We start from the raw sequence: 18,169 nt of genomic DNA, 5'->3' as shown, positions 1-18,169 counted from the left end.
ATCCAGACAGTCGGAAGGAACCCGCCAAGTACTTTTTTACCCAGTCTGCACAAATTGACCCTTCGGTTTTGAAGAACAGGGATTGTTCAAAATAAATCAAAATATGATAAAAGAACATTTTTTCATAGATGGTATAAAATGAGTTCAAGATAGAGTAGTCTTGCAAAAAAACAAAAACAGGTATGACATAACGAAGTTATTATATAAAGCTTATTTTGCAATGGTAAATGGTCCTTTATACAATATTAAATAAGCTTAAAGGCGGGGTACTTTAAAAAAAAAATTTTCAAAAAAAAATTGTGGCGGTTCAATGTTCTGGAAAAAGGCTTATTTTCGACTAAAACCAAAAATTTTGCCACTTAGTTTTTATTCAATAATTACTACTTTCTAATGAATATTGCGGTTACGCATTTTTTCGTAGATTTAACTACATTTTCGATAAGTGGGGCACAAATAAAATTTACATTTTTGCTGCATAAGCTGCGACACCGAGAAAGTGGCAAAAATTTTGATTGTAGCTGAAAATGAGCCTTTTTTCCAGAAATTTTCAAAACTTCTCATCACGAAATTCGGTAGTTTTGGGTCATTCTAAGTCTAGAAAACCAAGTCTCAAATTTCGGTATTCCACCTTCAATAAAATTACTGAAAATTCCTTCAAAAAACAGTGCGTCCGGTTTTAGAAAGAAAACCAGTTTTTAGAACTTTGAAAATTTTCCGAGGGGTATGTTTTCTCGGCGACCGACAGTTTCCGAGTTTGGCCACTCGCTATACTTAATTATAGAATTTTATAATGAGTGGCCAAACTCGTAAATTGTACAGCCCTACTTTAGTGTCACGGTCATGACCACCTCTGTAGAAATGTTTTTTTTTAATATCTATAAACAGAAACATTCTTATGTTTCACTAATTATGTATCTGAGCACTATTAGCGATCGAACAAAATAACTCGAATCAGTACATGTGCGCTTCCCAAAGTTTTCAGGTCTCTTCAATGTTTTTTAGTAATAATCATTGTCGATTTATCTCAAATGAGTCATCGTCGAAAATCTGTACCCACGAAGTTTGAACTTTATTCAATTCTAAGAACACTTGTTGCATCAAAAAATCACGCGACCGATTGCACTATACAAAACTTTGGACATTCTATAGATATCAGAGGTTGAGGAAAAAGACACCTCAGGTACGAGAACTCTCATTAATCAAGAAAGTTCCGTTTTGTGATTCAACAAAGCAATGCCTAGAACATCTCAATTTCTCAACAAAAAAAATCATTACAATATTACAATACGATGGTGAAGAAGAGCATTGGATAAAAACTCCTACAGACATTTATCAAAATCAACGTGAAGCGGGAGAAAAAATAGGACTCAATTGTTAAACAAAAAGTTTGTGAGGATACAAAATAAACATTCGGAAATTTATAGCCATCAGAAAGTGAGGATAGAAGGAGCAATTACTCGTAAACAACTTCTCCTGTAGATACTCTGTTCGTTTTAGAGCAACTTTTTTTCACAGGAAAAAGCAGGAATAATTATTTCAAAAATAAACAGAAATCAATACAAATACAGTATATTGTATGTTTTTTGGATATATTTTTCGATTGAATGACATATTTAAGAACGTTCAAAAAATAACCACTGTAATAATAATAAAACAATTCCATAATGTTCTGAACGATACTGACATGTTTAATATTTGCAAGATCACTCAAAACTTTTACACACGATAAAATGTCCCAAAAAGTATTTAGGGGGCACCCGGAGTTGAACCAGGGACCTCTCGATCTGCAGTCGAATGCTCTGCCACTGAGCTATACCCCCGTGCGGTAGAACAAGAACAGGCTACGGAAACATGTTTGTCGTGTGTGTGGTAGGGGTGGTCGGCCACATTGCAAACATATTTCACACCGGGTCGATTATTCCTATTTTGTACGCAAAAAAAAACCTTTAAATTTTCCAAAATTGTATGCATTCATTTCATTTTTCAAAATTTTCTGAAAATGGGTTGAATTAACTCAAACTAAAAATTTTATTGAAAAATGTAAAACTAGCAAAATATTTTGTTTTTTTTATTTATCTATTTAATAAAATAGAGTTCGTCGCGCTGGAAACAGAGAAAATACAATCAGAATAAATCTATACATATGTAGAAATACAAAAGACCAATTGAGTAATATCAAATTCGTCCCATAGACTCATTTTAAATAGTACTGCGGTAGAGCGTATTTTCCATGTACCATACCAAAATTGTAGAATAAAAATTATTGTCGCTTTGATTCTTTATGTTTTTTTTTGGTTTGAAAAAACTAAAATACGTTTGCTATTTCTGAACTATGAATACAAATTTTAAATGCATTTATTTCGAAGTAAAAAAAAAGAAAATTAAAAAGAAAATTCACATTTAGGCGAAGTTATTCACAATGTTCAAACATCTTAATTTGCAGAAAAAAAAAGAAAACAAGTTAATCACTCCTATCCATCGTTGTAAACTGAGTCGACTGCCTATCCGATACAAGATAATCGACGTGCAGACAATGATGGGATACTTGCATGAATCCCTCAGAGTTTGTGCAAACATTCACCAAATGCGAGCAAATGTCGGAACGTCGACGACTGGAATGTACGGCACTTGCAGCTTCGATTCGCCGTTCGCATTGGAGTTGACTAGCGCCACTGAAAAGTGGAACAGTTCATCTTGAATAAATTTTGATACCATTTTTTTCAACGTTGAATTCATTAATTATAAGTCAAAGCAATAAATTTTAAAGATATACATAGATATATGTTCAAAGAAAACTATTCATTGCGGATTGGGGATTCAGGTACACTGCCTGGTGGTGCTCAGACTGGGCTGTAACTTAAGTCTGGCCGATATATGTAGCCGATAGTCCAGTTGTGGATTGCTCTACTTCCCAATAAAGGCTGGGTGAACCTAGGGGTGAGGCTGGACTTAAACTCGTGACCTCCAGTTTGCTAGCGGCCACCACTACCGACTGAGCTATAGATACGACTTTCAATTTTCAATAAATCGACAAAGCTGCGCACTGATCAGAAATCAAATTACTTGAACCATTTTAATAAAGTTTTAATAAAATTGAGTTTTTAATACTAAAAAAAACTTACGGACAAAACAACAATTTGAAAGTTTGTCGAAAACTGCTTGACATAAAACAGTAGATTCCAAAATTGATGGGATAAGTAGCCTTTAAATAGTTCTTCAAAAATCAGAACGCAAATTCCAAACTTACAATAACGATCATATTACTAGCGATAAGAAACACGGCAGGGAAAGTTCCTTCTAATATTGGAATCTTAATTGTAAACGTCTCACAGACACAAAGCAGGCCCATAAATATAGCCTGCGGCAAATTTACAATCTGAAAAGTGATGCATTTCGGTTGAAGCGGGTTTTGAAATACTTACCAAAAAAATTGAAACAATAGCAACTAGCATAAGGCTTGTCGAATTGCTATCTCGTTGCCGAGCAGCTTCTTCGGAACGTTTTTCTCTGAAAATAAGCTTTTTTTTAACATGTTCTGTTAATTTTAGATTTTTCATAATTTCCGGTCAAAGTTTTGGCAAAGTGCCAAAATTTTTCCCAAGGTAGCCACAATTTGAAACCAAACCTCAACAATCGCAGCTTCCGCCGCTGCGCTCTTCTAATACCCTTAATGAGAAGGCCATTGAGCAGGACAAGTAGGAAACTTGGCAAAATAATGAAGCCGAGCGCACGTGTCCAGAAGTAAATATTAAAGTACACAGTTTGCCCCATATTGGTTAATATCGCTGTAGGCATCATGACGCAACTGCTGAAATTTGAGAAAATAAGTGGGGAGTTGGTGGGATTTTTTTGAGACACACCAATGAAATATCAACAAAAAAAATTTGAGTGATTCACAAAATGCCGAATTTCAATCAACTTCATAATATTAGAAAACCGCGTGTTATTTGAAATATTATACTAGGAAAATAAGTTTGAACTTTTGGAAATTACAAAATTTCAAAAGTGGAGCACCGTCCTGGGTAAACTTGAATTAATTATCTTTGAGAGGTCCAACGTGAAATTCCTTAGATTTTTCAAAAAATTCAGTTGACTGCCGCTTTTCAAGAGGTTTCAAGCACTTTTGAAGGTTTGAACCCCTAGAATTTGTATACATATAATAATAGAAATACGTAATTTTTTCGACTTCCAAAATTGATAGGTCTTGGTAATTTCACTTTTGTCTGCGATTAAGAAAATTTCAAAGCCCAATTTCAAGCCAACATGAAACTAAAAAACTTACTGTAAGAAAAAGTTAAAACTTACTGTAAGAAAAGTTCTTTACGTTCTAACATTACTTGATCTCCCAGTCCTAATTCCTTAATACTCAAATTCGAATATTTTACCTTGCATACGTCCAGTTACCATGCGAATAAATCCATCCGTGAACTGTTTCATACTCATAATCAAACGACTTTGGAAGTCCACAAAGGAAAGATGTGACCTGAAAACCCAAAAAGTGAATTTTATATAATCAATAAAAAATTTCTTACAGTTATGATCATTGTTGCTAATCGAACATTTTTTACATTACACGCGGATCGAGAATGCAATGGATGACTTATGGAGACGTATCTGTAATTTGTCTAATTGGCTGAACCTACACTATTTACCTGGAGTTTGAACTTGTTTAAACTCTCTTTCAAACATTCGAAACATTTTCTATACAATGCTCAAAATTTAAACGTAATGTGCCAACCAAATCACTGTAAGAAACTGTGAAACTGTTAGAAATTTCTGAGAAATTTCTAATTAATTTTCTTTCAATTTTGCAACTAAAAAACGTTCGATATAAAAAATTATACGTCCAGACCTAGAATGCAGCAATTTTGAAACCAAGTAATTTATTTGTGCGGGAATACAAACTTAATATGAACTTTTGGATTTTTTGTTGCATAATTGAAAGAAATTTGAAAAATTTCGAACGATCCTATTACTATTTTACAGTTATATTCCGTATATTGAGATCACAATGCTCATTAAAAATGAAATATTAAAAAAGAAACTCACCTTTGTGCCGCCAGAAGTACCGTCAACCACATGGCAATCATATGGAAAACTGGAGGAAACGCATCCATACTGTACTTTTGTAGATAGCACCACCATAACTCTAACCGATGTGTTTCTTTGATATTCCTGAATCATATTTGCATTTTATGACATTTCGACAAGTGCTCTCACCCCATTGAAAAAAAGAAAAGAGTCCAGGGCAGTGGGACGAGTCCCACTAAAAGTTCCGCAATAGCCATGTACTTCAAAACGACGTTAGTTGGAGTGATCATGTGCTTCTTCGATAGAACTAGCGCAACAGCCGCATTCGCAAAAACTGCGAAAAGCACCAAAATTGGGAAAATCTGAATCATTTCAGTGTGGCAAAGTTGAAAAGAATATCACAAACCTGCCCATAAACTACAATCTCTAAATTGTCGAATTGTGTCAGAGGCAGTAGATACTTGTCTTTCACACACGTTCTCGAGCAACCATCAAAATAAGACGCGTCTGAAAATTTTAATTTCGAAAAAATCGAGTTTTTATAGGTGGAGTAATTAACAAAGTAACTAAATATTTGTACTGTTTTAAATATTCCAAAAAATATTTCAAAAATGTTGAATTTAATAATGTGTCTACTTGAATATGTCTGTAAATAAGAAGAAAAAATTCAAAGTATTAATTTAATCAAAGTTAAAGGTTGAGTAGCGCCAGTGGGGATTTTGTCTAAATGCACTTATAATGATCCAAAACAACCGAATATCAAAATAAAACACTCCAAAAATTTTTAGATTTTTCATAATTTCCGCTCAAAGATTTGGCAAAGTGCCAAAATTTTGAAAAATACGAGCTTTTGAGGAAATTTAAAGAGATGACGCATATTTCGACTCTTACAATGTTTTATTACAATTAATTCAAACAAAATTAAAACATAAACCATGTCGAAAAAAAAAATTTTTGGCCGACTTCCAAAATTATGAGTGGCAAAAACTGAGTAATTGCCACTTTTTGACAGTAAATAAAAAATTTTATCATGATATTTGGTCATTTCGGGACCAACGGAGTGGTTTTTAACAATTTTCCTACTGGCGCTACTCCACCTTTAATTTCCAGCAACTGGGACAATAACCAAATATCAAAAATTTTGTTTAAAAAGTTCTTAACGGTTTTATTCAATATGCTCATTTTATTTTGTATTGGAAAACATTTTGGAAGTATTATAGAAAATGAAATTAGCTAAAGTCTTCAAATTTTTTTTTAATTTTTAGCGCTCATTGTTGCACATTTCTTTTATACATATTTAAATGCAACTGTAAATGGGCGCTGACCAATCTAATATTGGGCTGAACCTTTTTTTAGGTTTACTTGTACGGTTTTAATTTTAGACTTTGTAAAAATTTCCTTTATACTCACCTTGTTCAACACATGCTTCTGCAAGTTGTTGAACTGCTGAGCTATTTGGCTCTGCATGCGCATTGCCGCAATAAACTTCGTAGTTCATGCCCTCCACAATTTCACCACCTCATGACGATTTGAATATAGTGTTTTCCTGAAAGTTGGGATCAAAGTCACAAAGTTCGATAAGCTTGAAATAAATAGGATAGGGTTAAGGGGGGATCTAAAATTTAAATGAAGGAAGCGACGGGTGAATTTAGTCTCTGAGAAGGGTCCTAGGCACAAAGGCAAACAAAAGCGTTAACCGCAAAAAGTTGGTCAAGGAGAAGAAACCTTGGTCCGCAAAATTGAAACACGTAATTTCATGAGATGGGCACAGAAACATCAAGCTTTGTCTCCTTTTCATCCCGCTTCTTTTTCTTATTCGCTTTCTTGTCATTCATCCAGAAAAAAAAAGAAATAGAGCCAATTGATTTTTCGCGTGACTACACTGCGATTAAATAGAAAGTAAGGATGGGCATGAGATTCCAAAAACCGGTGCACTTTTTAAGAATCTCTTATTCCTTGAAGGAATTGAGGAATGAACAAAAAAAATTGCTAACTTTTTGAGAACTGCTTAAATACTCCAAAATGGTGTTGCGCCAGTAGGGATTTTGTCTAAATATGTACATTAAAAATATTCCAAAAAAAAATAGACATGCAAAATAGAACACAACCAACGTTCCTAGATAAGTTCGGTCCCGTAAAATGTTCAAATGCTGATAATTGTAAAACATGTCAGAATATGTAATTCGTAAGTAGTTTAGCATAAAAATGACAATAAATAATTGTAGTTGGTTTATATATTAGACACAAACTCAGAATGGTCAAAAAATAGCATAATGGCAAAAAAATAATGCTACTATGAAAAGTGCCCCCCAGGTTTCATGCACTTTCATCCTTATATTTGAGCAGAATAAAAATAAAAGTTCAAATAAGTACAAAATCCATCAATTTCAATTTTTTTTGTGACGGAAAAATGTTTCTGACCTTGATATTAAACTCTCGTAATGTGCTCATAGAAGCCTTACATTTTATTTCATACAAGGAACAAAGGCGTGTCATTTTTTTTTAATTTTTTGATCAAATTACTTTAAAACAAATGAAATGTCTGCTAATTTCTTTTTGAAAATTAGTTTTTAAACTAGCTTTTACCAAGACTGAAGAACCTATAAAATAAAACAAAGACTTAGAAAATATCAAACGCCAATAAAAGTTTAGAGCCACTAAAATAGATCAAACACTCAAAAATATGAATTTCACTACGTTTCGCGTCAGGTGCGTCAGGTCAATATATTTCAAAAGTATTCTCAAAAGTTCTAGCTGCTTCTACTTTTGTGAAGAATTGTTGAGTAGACCTGCGTGTTAGAAATGGCTTTCTTCGAAACATCCAGGATGCAGGCATTTTCGAGATTTTAAAATTATCTTCTAGAAAGTTGCAACAGAAACAAATGGGATTTTGTTGTTAACATATATAAAACCAACAATTGCAATAGGGTTTGCTATTGTCCAGACTGTCTATAGCTCTTTTGATAGCTCCCTGGAGCTAGCAAACCCACATGCAACATAAGTTTGTGAGCTTTTGTGGTGGCACTATGGATCAAAAACCGGATGTTCGTGTAGGCAAGTGAAAATGAAAAAAGAAGTTTTCAATTCTAACCCGGATATTATTTTGTGAATAGGTTTTTAATGAAAGTGTGATGATGGCTGTGTGTCATCTGATAATTTGATAAAAGCCCTGGATTCAATTAAGGCTTCACTTTGATCCAGGCTTTTCGTTTCAATTGATGAGCAAATAGTGGGGATGGGAATAACGAGAAGTGTACTTTGAGGAAATTCAAAAAATCATTTAAAAATAAGGTATGAGCTCGAAAACATAATCTCGCAAAACATAAGACTTTTGGCAAACTCAAACAACTCTCCTCAAAACACTCGAAACTTATTGAAAAAAATTGATTCAAAAATTCGAAAAACGCATTGAAAAATATTAATATCCACCTCCCCTTCACTTGGTTTGGGCATCTCAAGGAAGAAATGAACTTTCTTCCCCCCCCCCCCCCCCCCTCCCGTAGCTCCTGCTCTCAGTCTCCGTCTTGAATAATTTATTTTCATCGACGTAGTTAGAAGAAAAAAGAAAGTGATAAGTTATTCCTCATATCATATCAGTTTGATGGACGGACTTATAGATAACCGCAAAAGATAACTAATGTGGCCGCGAGAATTCAGTAAGAAGGCTTATCGAGAGGCTCAAAGGATTGCTCGTGCTCCATCCCGTCTTGTTGTCCACGTATTTTATTTCACATTTACAGATTAAGTTTTAATGACACAGACTATCTAAAAATTGGGAGATAGTTGTGTTGAAAAAAGGGAAAAAAGGGAAAAAATAAAAACAAAAATGCTCAGTTTGTGAGTCAGTCGCCAAGTGAGTGGAGTGAACAAAAATGCAATATATCAATGGAAGTCCGACATAATCTCTTAGAGAAAGATAAATAATAACTATGAATGTAGGTCTTGCATTTCCATTTTTTCCCCCCACCACCGCTCCGCCTGTCTTTTTCGTCCCCTTCATTCTTTTTGTTCCCGGGGAGACAGTGGGATGAGCATTTGATAACGAGGAAATGAGGGTACTACGATGAGGGGATAATTGGTGATGAAATAGGGGATAATCTGTTTGGAGGCTTTCAGAAAGATTATGTTTCATGGAACGTATATTTGTTTGTTTCTTTTATTTAAAAAAATAATTTGGGGAGCTTCTTTGGAAAAAAAACATAGATCATTAGAGGGCATTTTTCCAAATATTGCTCCCTAGATGGAAATAAAGGTGGACTACGGAACGTATAAAAATGATTAAAAAAAACCATTTCTATGATTCTTAAATGACCTGTTATGAATAAAACTGTTCGAAAAAAAAATTGGAACATTTTTTTAAATTTCGAGTCAAAAGCCGGAACACACCAAAATTTTTGAAAGGCATGGGTTTTATCCATTTCCTCACTGACCTTCGTCCACCTGTAAAAAACACAATTGGACGGTAGACTTACATACTTTTTTAAAAAAAGTTTTTAAAAGTTTTTTAAAATGCTTATTCAGACTTCCAACTCTATTAAGAACATATTACTTTTTTAACTTTAGTAAATGTATTGATTTTAGGTTTTTTTTTAAATTTCACAGAAAAAAAGCAAATTAGGTAAAAACCCAAATAAACCGGGTTCAACAACTTAAAAAAAACTGTTGGTTTGAAACTTCCTTTTTCCAATCCAAATTTATCTATCTGGATAGAAACATTTATTTTCTATTTAACAACAGTACTATATGCGAAACTGTATTGTAGTGTTTGGTTAAAATGAACACTAATATTTCACGATAGAACAAATCACCAAAATTATGGCCTGTTTCATTTGCTATTCGTTGAATGAAATGTTCAAGTCTAACAGTGAATGCAGACTTCACAATAAATATGAAAATTAAAATATGAATTCGATATTTTGTTAAAGTTATTGTTTTGTTTTTTAAATTCTATTCTGAGTTTCCAACTTAATTAAGGGTACAAAACTATGCACCGTTAAAAAAAATAGAGTGCACTACAAAACATCATATTAATGAAATCCCATTAGAAATGGATTCCTAAAATATGAAATTTATTTATACTGTTAATAACTACAATTTGGATTAATTGAAGGACATATAGAGCATTTCTGTGTGGAGCTTAAAAAAAACGGAGTGAGTGGGTTTTTTGTTACGAATAAAATATGCAATAATATTCTATTAAAAAATGAAAGATTGAAACTTCATTTGTTATGATGTGATTACTATGACAAACTATAAAATCATACGAAAAATATATTAAACATTCAGTTAGCACCCAATTTAGAATGGTATGTGCTTTTGGAATTCAACATTAAAAACAAAAAAAATTATAAGTAAAAATACGCAAAATGTACAGATTTTAGCTAAGAGAACAACTATAATCATTGAAATCAATCTCTTAAAATACCTCACACCGGATATGAGCGAGCGGAAATTTGGCAAACTCTAAGATATATTTTCCATGCCAGGAGATGCAGGATTTTCGATTCTAATTTTGAATGCGTCATGCTCCTTGCACTCATCTCATTTTTTTTTCTCACTTTTTTTCTTCATATCCAAACAATTTTCATAACGATCAAAGGTTGAAGTTAAGGAGCAACTACATTGAAAAATGAAGAAAGCATTTTTTTTCTTTTCGAAGAAAAAAAAAGCTAAGGATTTTCCAAAAACGATCTTGTTTAGGGTTTGGTGACATGCTCTTATTTTTAAACTAATCGAATTTTCTGAACTTTCGTGAAAGCTCACGGAGCCCCCCAGTGACATTCACTTTTTCCACAACTAGGAGAAAATTGTTCTTTTGTTTTCATCGAATACCAAAGATAGTAGGATTCGAGAAACAACTTTCAGAGCAAAGAAAAAATAACACAAAAAATTGAGCAAACCAGAAAAACTAGAAGTAACATCATAAATTTAGTTCTGGAAAAAAAAGAAAAAGGAAGATAAAGATAATGTAGTTGTTTTGAAAGTTGTGGTCACTTGAGGATAGAAAGACAAAATCGGAGAAAACGGGTCACAAGCAGAGCCAAGTGCGTGATGATTGAAAGGAAGATCGTTGTTTCACTTTGGGGTGGATACCAAACAATTTCGTTCATTTTGTTCCGAATTGCCCTCAGGGCCCCCATCTAAATTGCTTTTCGTATTGCCGATTGGTAATAGGAATGCTTAGCATACGGAAAAAAAGATGTAAGAAAGAAAAAAAAAGTACGAAGAGGATCTTATTGAACTTGGATTTCTCAAGAAATTTCAAGATTTTTTGGGTTTTGGCAAGCGTTTTAGGATTTGGAAGAAAACAAGAAAGAAACAAGAAAAAAACGACAAGTGTCCAATGAATATTTGATAGAGTAATAAAAATATCATGAAATGCTTTCCACAGCTCAATTTCAATTTTTGATACGTTTGAACTGGAAATGTTTTATGACACCATCGTCATTGTCTTGGCTGCCTAACTGACATGGATCAAAGATCTCAATTGGAATATATAAGTGGGAATGAAAAAAAATAGGTTCAACCTTATCGCAGCCGACTTTTGAAACTGATTCCGACCGACTTTTTCAAATAAATCCTCAACTGTCAACTTCCGTTCAGCCAGAACACTCTATAAAGTGACCGATCGCATATGTGATTGTTATCTCAATTTTAAAACTAAATTTTAAAACGTTAAAAAGTCACAGGTGGAGCCTCCAAAAATCGATAATTATGCAAAATTTTCAAATGTCAACTTCGAAACTTCAAACCTTTAAATGACAAACTTTTTAAATTTTTTTTTTTTAATCGAGCTCTAAATTACTTCTTCAACAGGTATAGTATGTATGTATATTTAGATTATTTTTTCAAAAGTGTGCTAGTTACACTGTCCACCAATTTACAAAATACGACTGTAATACCATAAATGATAGTCCTATTGAAACGAGTTTAGCTACAATAGAACTTAAATACGCAAAACTAACAAGACTCATGTAACATGAAATTTGTCTTGTTTTATGTATACCATGGACAGGTGAATATAAGAATTCGAGGTAATGTGCAACTTTCCTCTGCACTTTTCATGGAGGGAACATAGATCAATTGTAACACACGAAGTGTACACTGCACAAAAAACCAAATATGCAATTAACTCTACACATTCGTATGTACAGTAGTACTAAATATATCCTATGTACTCTTTGCAGGTGAAACTTGTATTCCAGAAAATTGCATGGATTCATATTATTATAACTTAAACTTTGCTACTCTCAGGCCAAACAACGTTCCCTTCACTTTGGTGACGTCATTGAAATGAAGACCACCCGGTTTTCAATTTATCAAATCTTTGTCCTGTCACAAAAAAATGTAAAACCTTACTAGTTGTCTGAAGCAGTAGTGGGAAGGCGTCAAAGTTCAGATGCCAATGGTTGATTTTAAATCCTCGAAGACGATTTTTGTTGGAACTTGTGAACATCTGAAATTATTCCTTTCGGGATGAGAATTTACTGGACTTGCAAATAATTCTTGACGTTCTGATATTATAGTTCGTCAACTGGTTGAAAATAAGAAAATAAAATATACTTGCTAATAAAAAGTGAATTCACAATTGCCCCACAATGTTTTAGATGCATAGTGACTTATTTGAAAAACATTTCTTAAAATATAAATTCCGGGTAATTTTAAGTGACGGTTGCAAAATGGTTTTAGTAGAAATAAAGGTAAATTGCTAACCGAGATTTTGGTTTTTTCTTAGAAATTCGTTCTTGGTCATTTGGAATTTGTAAAATTTGAAACAAAATATTATTGATTTTTTTTCATTAAAAAATACAAACTTTAAGTTAATGTATTTCAATGTATTTTTATTATAATGTTTCACAAATTTTACGGATAAAAACGCTTTATGAAATTTTTTAATTTTTATTTTCGCAAAATTCGCTGATATTTAAAATTTTTATTTTCAAATCGTTTTTAATTTTTCTAGATTTAGTTTTTTTTATCTCTTAAAATGATGCAATTATGGCATAGAACAATCATATCTCGCGTTGACAAATTTCTCTATCGCAGAGACAGCGATAATTATTGTATCGAGGACAGGTTGGGTTCATTATCAATCGTACGCATTTGCATATTTATTCTCGGAAATGACGTCACTTTTTCATTCAGATATTATCAAAGGGCTATAAACCTTACCTCTCAGCGTTCACGTCCGGTCATTGTTCTTGAGGTGGCATGCACTTTTCTGAACAAAACATAATCCGTTTTACGTTTTCAGTAGTTATCAGTAGGCGTTGTTAGACAATCGGATTAACATTTTTTTGGAACTAGAATTTGGAAAAAAAAAAGACTGAATTATGAACCGAGAGACAATAACTAAAGCAGCGGATTATTGCAGACTAGTGAAAACATAAGATTAGTATTGATATTGAAAATTGTGATTTATGATTTAAAGTTGTATTTTATATTTAAATTGATCTCGCAAACCAAAAAAAAAAGGAAAAGAATATGAATTTGATTTCTTTAAAATTGATATTGCAGTTAAGTGGAAAAAACGGGTGGAAAAATTCTGAGACTCCTGGCAAAACTTGAAAGATGACACGTAGCTAGACTATTCATTAGACTTTTTTAGTCATATTTCCATTTTGCTGGATTCAATGCGTTTCCTTTTTTGGAGGGGCTATAAAAAGAGATATAAACTCATTTTTTAGAAAGGAATATATTTTATTATGTTGGAAACATATCAATTATGAAGTAACAATTTAAGTCTTGGAACTGGGAATCGTTGTGATGGGTATCGTACAGTATGGCATGGATGGAGTTATAGTTTTCAATTAATTAGATAAAATAAAACTAAAAAAGTGTTTGGGATCGTGTCATGAGATTTTCGGGTTTTGGAGAAAGAAAGGGGTTGGTAATGTGGTAATTAATAATCAATTACCGAGGCAATCGCGGGATTGGGTTTAGATTTAGCACATAAATTACGAAGCACAGCTTCTCTTTTTTGTTGACTAGAAGTGTATGTTGGTGGGTTGATCTAACTAATCTAATCCGACTCCATCGCGCTCAAGTCAAGTCCTTCATCGGAGCTGTCTTCGGAATCAGAGTGTTGATTGAAGTTGCGGTAGCAGAATTCTCGAATTCTCAGTGCGGCTTCTTCCATATCCTCGCTTCCGCAAGTGAGCACAACTCGGAAGTATCCAGGGGCGGAGAAAGCTTGTCCTGGTAGGCAGAACACTGATTCTTCCTGAAAAAAATAACAGAATTAGTTTGAGTTTTCCACAATTTGATTGTTCGAACTTACTCTGATCAAGTTTTGGCAGAAGCTGACATCAGATCCATAGGCTGTTCTGGAGATGTTGACCATCATGTACATGGCTCCTTTTGGCTTGACAACTCGCATTCCTGGAACATCAGCCAAGATGCTATCAACAATGTTGGCATTTGTCTCAATAACGTTTCTGGTGTAGACGAAGTAATCTTCTGGAGTTTCACGAAGGATCTTTGGAAGAGCTCCTTGTACTAGCGAGCATGGCCCGACAATCTTTTGTGAGAGGGCGACAATTCCATTCTTAACGTCAGTGAGCACACCGAAATGGTTGTGAATGATCAACCATCCAAGGCGCCATCCGGGTACCATCCATCTCTTGGCAATACCATCGCAAGTGATGATTGGGACCTTTGGGCTGAGGGAGGCAAGTGGGTAGAAGGTAGCTCCGTTGTATACCAAATCTCCGTAGATTTCGTCAGCAATGATGATAAGCTTGTATTGGTGGGCGAATGCGAGAATCTCTTCGAGATGTTCCTTGGTGAAGACTCCACCAGTTGGGTTTCCAGGGTTGTTTACAATGATCGCTTTGGTGTTGTCGTCAATGATGGTGGCCATGTAAGACAAGTCGATTCTGACATCCTCTCCAGTCATGTCAATCTTGTATGGTTTATCAACAATGTTGTGCGGACGGCAGAGTGTAGAGTAAAGTGGGAATCCTGGGTGTGGGACGAGAATGTTCTCTCCAGCGTTTGCAACGGCTTCAATAGCCATCTGAAGAGCATGTGAGCATCCGGAGGCAAGAACGACATCATCGGCTGTAAACACATTGTCGGCACTGGAATATCGCTCAACAATCGCTTCTCTGGCGGCAAGAGCTCCAACTGCTGGTCCATATCCATCGAACATGTGGCTGCTGACAGATTCGTGCATCGCTTGAACTGCGATCTCACTTGGTGGAAGTTTTCCCCCTACTGATGGGTCTCCAAGGTGAAGCTTGATGACTTTCTTTTCTGGGTGTGGAGGTACGGCGCAAGCATCAGCAATTTTGCGGACTGGGTTGACGGTGTTCTTGGAGTGAGCTGATTGTGGGAGAACGTTCCACTGATCCTTGCGGTTTGGCTGTAAATATAAATAATAAGACATGATAGTGAATGAAGTTTTGGGGGAGTTGGGTGGAATATTTATACACGAAAGTCTACAGGGTAAAATTAAAAGCACGCCTACTCAATTGCGAGCCAAAACATGTAATTACCTTGCTCAAGAAGCGACGCTCGTGCACCAAAAGCTGGTTCTTGATTTCTTCCTTGGTGATGGCTCCCGGAAGTGGGGTAATACGGCTGTGACTCATTAGAGTTTGCATTTTGATTTGTATTCTGTTCCTAGACCAGTTGAAGCAACGCTTTTTTTTTATCTGAAAAAGAGCAAATTATGATGATTTGTGTGATTTGTGCTGCTATAAAAATCAAGAGTAGTCATAAAAAAGTCAAACGATATCAAAAGATTAAAAGAAAGCGGAACTAGGGCAAGAAGTCATAATTGATTAAGAAATGTATGTAGTCCGTATGTTTAGAGCTGTAGAAAGTGTGTTTGGAAATATGCTGGAACAGTGGGAAACGAGCCAACTTTTATATCTGTGAACGTACGAATTGGAACCCCGCCCCCCACTGATAATGTTTCGATGCCGCACGCGACTGATCGCTAATTGAAGGAGGAGTCAATTCGTCGCGTGGTGATTACTGTCACCCCTGCGTCTAGCCAGTCGCACCATACAGGTTCCCACGCTTTCTTCTCATTTCCCAGCAAGCACGCTCTGCGTATCGTATCATCTTGTCCTTGTCTCTATTCATCGTCGTCTTCTCGTTATTCTCTCCGCTTGGCCTGTCATCTATCTCTCTCTTCTCCTACCGACCAGCAGCGGCGACAAGGTATTAAAAATACATCGACATACACGTGGCGCGATAGTCACGTTGACTAAACATGATGACATACGCATAAAGATGACGAAAGATGAATGGGGTCGGTCGTCAGACCAGATGCGATCGCCAGATAAAACTTGGTTGTGTTGCAACTGTGTGGGTGGTCTCTCTCACTCTCGGTGCGACGACGTTGGCGAACAAAAGTATAGTGAACATCTCATATCGAGTACAAAAACCAAACAAAGTGGCGTCAGACATCGTGAAAATAGAAATAGACGAGATCAAGATAAGAAGTGTATTTTTAAAGATCATTTGTAGTCGACACACACCCACGTCATTATGATATGATGGCATTGTCTGGCCGAAAATCTGTATCGCGTTACACAATCAGTTATTCCTGGTACTGTAAGCACTTGGGTGTCTACTATTAGTACCTGTTCTCAGTGGTTTCTATTTTGAGATCACTGCGATGATCTATTATTGTCAGCGTGTACTAAATGTTCTGTTTTGTATTTTAGAAATCAAACTATGACATTTTCTGAATATCAAAAGTCTCTGAGATCAGATATCGAATTTGAAATTTTCTACAATATTGTCTATCAGTTCACTCATTGATAGATCACCCATATTCCCACGCATTTGTAACTTGATCTATCAGTTAGGGAAGTGTTCTCAGCTAAAGTGGGACGTATTTGATTTTTAGTTTCTGTTTTACAAATGCAAAAACACCACAATAAAATTTTGAGAGTCGTTCCAAGCTTTCTGGGGATTACTGTAAGGATCCATCCACGACCAAGTTCCGTCTTACGTAGTTGGTTTCTTGTCTCCTTCCGCAGCAGGATTCGGATCACGGTGGCCAAAAATCATACTCTTGCCACGATATCATGACAGTTCTTGAATTGGCTGAAAATTTTAGACTGGGAAAACAATAATCAGTACTGTGGGCACCCAACTGTTTGCGTCCGTTTTGATGATTGGTTTCTTGTTCTTTAAAATACAAATATAACATCATCGGTGTACCTGTTATTAGTTTCATGAAATGAACTAATTTTCTACGCAATGAAAAAAGAAAGTGTTATCGGAAAAAGAAACAGAAATGAACCCATGTTCGCAAACCGTCTGGCAGGAAATATTTTGATCTTTTGTAAATAGTCATGATAAGAACATTTTTAGGTACATTTTTTGCGGTGCAAATGTGTACACAGTTTTGGAGTATTTTGATTCAAATCAAATTGTGTTGAACTGAAAAAACGGTTCATGTGTAGTACCCCTAAACATTAATAAAGTTAGCACAAATATAACTATTTTAAGACTAAGATTGAAAAATGTGTTTTTCCAATTGCCCCAACTTGGTACGAGTATTATTATGTGAATGCTGTAAAATTCAGTTATTTTTTTTAAAGTATGTAATAAAAACATACAACAGTATTATTTCAGGTTATTGTAAAGTGATTGTCATCAAAAATCTTTTTTTAGACCCCGTACAACCCATACAAAGCAATAATCAGCCTTATTATTCCCACAATGATACATTCAGTAGACGTCGTTCTCACACTGTTTCAGTTTTTGATCTATTCTTGTCTCAAAACCAAGCATTTGGTCACGTTTGACAAATACACTTCCGTGGTGTCAAATGTGACCGGTTACAGCATGTAATGTCGCTTGATGTTAGATGAGAGCACAGTTCGGAATTTTGTTTTGGCTTTTTTGTTGTAAAGCACGTAAGAAAATGAGTATTTGATTTTTCGAGCTGTGACGTATGTTTTATTAAAACACAGACAAGTAGAATTTGAGACGAAATATTGAAGGCAAGCAGAATGGTCATAAGTTATCAATTTCAGAAAGTTTTGAAAAATCTGTAAATAATTTGGACAACTAAACATCTTCCTACTTTACAAAGTCTAAAGCCTCACTATGGAATCTTTGACAACCGTAATCTAACGTGTTTAAAAATAAATTCTTTCTACTTTCAGTT

General features: G+C 34.8%; 2 protein-coding genes and 8 non-coding genes across 10 annotated transcripts; 4 read left to right on the top strand and 6 right to left on the bottom strand.

The window, feature by feature from the left end:
- Positions 1–1,748: 1,748 nt before the first annotated feature.
- On the bottom strand, positions 1,749–1,820 carry F42D1.t1. Its single transcript has one exon. It is a non-coding gene; the product is annotated as a tRNA-Cys (tRNA).
- A 519-nt stretch (positions 1,821–2,339) lies between these two features.
- On the bottom strand, positions 2,340–6,577 carry sprr-2 (Sex peptide receptor-related protein 2). The gene is made up of 11 exons (NM_078054.8): positions 6,442–6,577; positions 5,438–5,538; positions 5,221–5,393; positions 5,050–5,175; positions 4,533–4,614; positions 4,386–4,483; positions 3,626–3,808; positions 3,423–3,507; positions 3,248–3,376; positions 3,123–3,202; positions 2,340–2,672 (listed from the first exon to the last, which is right to left on the bottom strand). Exons 1-11 carry the CDS (start codon positions 6,527–6,529, stop codon positions 2,462–2,464), a joined length of 1,356 nt encoding a protein of 451 aa, NP_510455.2. The 5' UTR covers positions 6,530–6,577; the 3' UTR covers positions 2,340–2,461.
- A 1,857-nt stretch (positions 6,578–8,434) lies between these two features.
- Positions 8,435–8,580, bottom strand: F42D1.12. Its single transcript, NR_072599.1, has one exon. It is a non-coding gene; the product is annotated as an Unclassified non-coding RNA F42D1.12 (non-coding RNA).
- Positions 8,581–11,089: 2,509 nt separating this feature from the next.
- Positions 11,090–11,222, bottom strand: F42D1.14. The gene has a single exon (NR_072597.1). It is a non-coding gene; the product is annotated as an Unclassified non-coding RNA F42D1.14 (non-coding RNA).
- F42D1.10 lies at positions 11,090–11,222 on the top strand. The gene has a single exon (NR_072598.1). It is a non-coding gene; the product is annotated as an Unclassified non-coding RNA F42D1.10 (non-coding RNA).
- Positions 11,223–13,712: 2,490 nt separating this feature from the next.
- Positions 13,713–15,689, bottom strand: tatn-1 (Tyrosine aminotransferase). Its single transcript, NM_078053.8, has 3 exons — positions 15,531–15,689; positions 14,312–15,397; positions 13,713–14,254 (listed from the first exon to the last, which is right to left on the bottom strand). Exons 1-3 carry the CDS (start codon positions 15,636–15,638, stop codon positions 14,054–14,056), a joined length of 1,395 nt encoding a protein of 464 aa, NP_510454.1. The 5' UTR covers positions 15,639–15,689; the 3' UTR covers positions 13,713–14,053.
- Positions 15,690–15,907: 218 nt separating this feature from the next.
- Positions 15,908–16,054, top strand: F42D1.13. Its single transcript, NR_072596.1, has one exon. It is a non-coding gene; the product is annotated as an Unclassified non-coding RNA F42D1.13 (non-coding RNA).
- A 201-nt stretch (positions 16,055–16,255) lies between these two features.
- On the top strand, positions 16,256–16,529 carry F42D1.7. The gene has a single exon (NR_072595.1). It is a non-coding gene; the product is annotated as an Unclassified non-coding RNA F42D1.7 (non-coding RNA).
- Positions 16,530–17,002: 473 nt separating this feature from the next.
- On the top strand, positions 17,003–17,063 carry F42D1.5. Its single transcript, NR_072594.1, has one exon. It is a non-coding gene; the product is annotated as an Unclassified non-coding RNA F42D1.5 (non-coding RNA).
- A 62-nt stretch (positions 17,064–17,125) lies between these two features.
- On the bottom strand, positions 17,126–17,188 carry F42D1.9. The gene has a single exon (NR_072593.1). It is a non-coding gene; the product is annotated as an Unclassified non-coding RNA F42D1.9 (non-coding RNA).
- Between the last annotated feature and the right edge of the window lie 981 nt (positions 17,189–18,169).

The sequence above is a fragment of the Caenorhabditis elegans genome, chromosome X, assembly GCF_000002985.6.
Source record: "Caenorhabditis elegans chromosome X".
NCBI lineage: Eukaryota > Metazoa > Nematoda > Chromadorea > Rhabditida > Rhabditidae > Caenorhabditis > Caenorhabditis elegans.
This window is presented reverse-complemented; position numbering and strand designations above follow the sequence as displayed.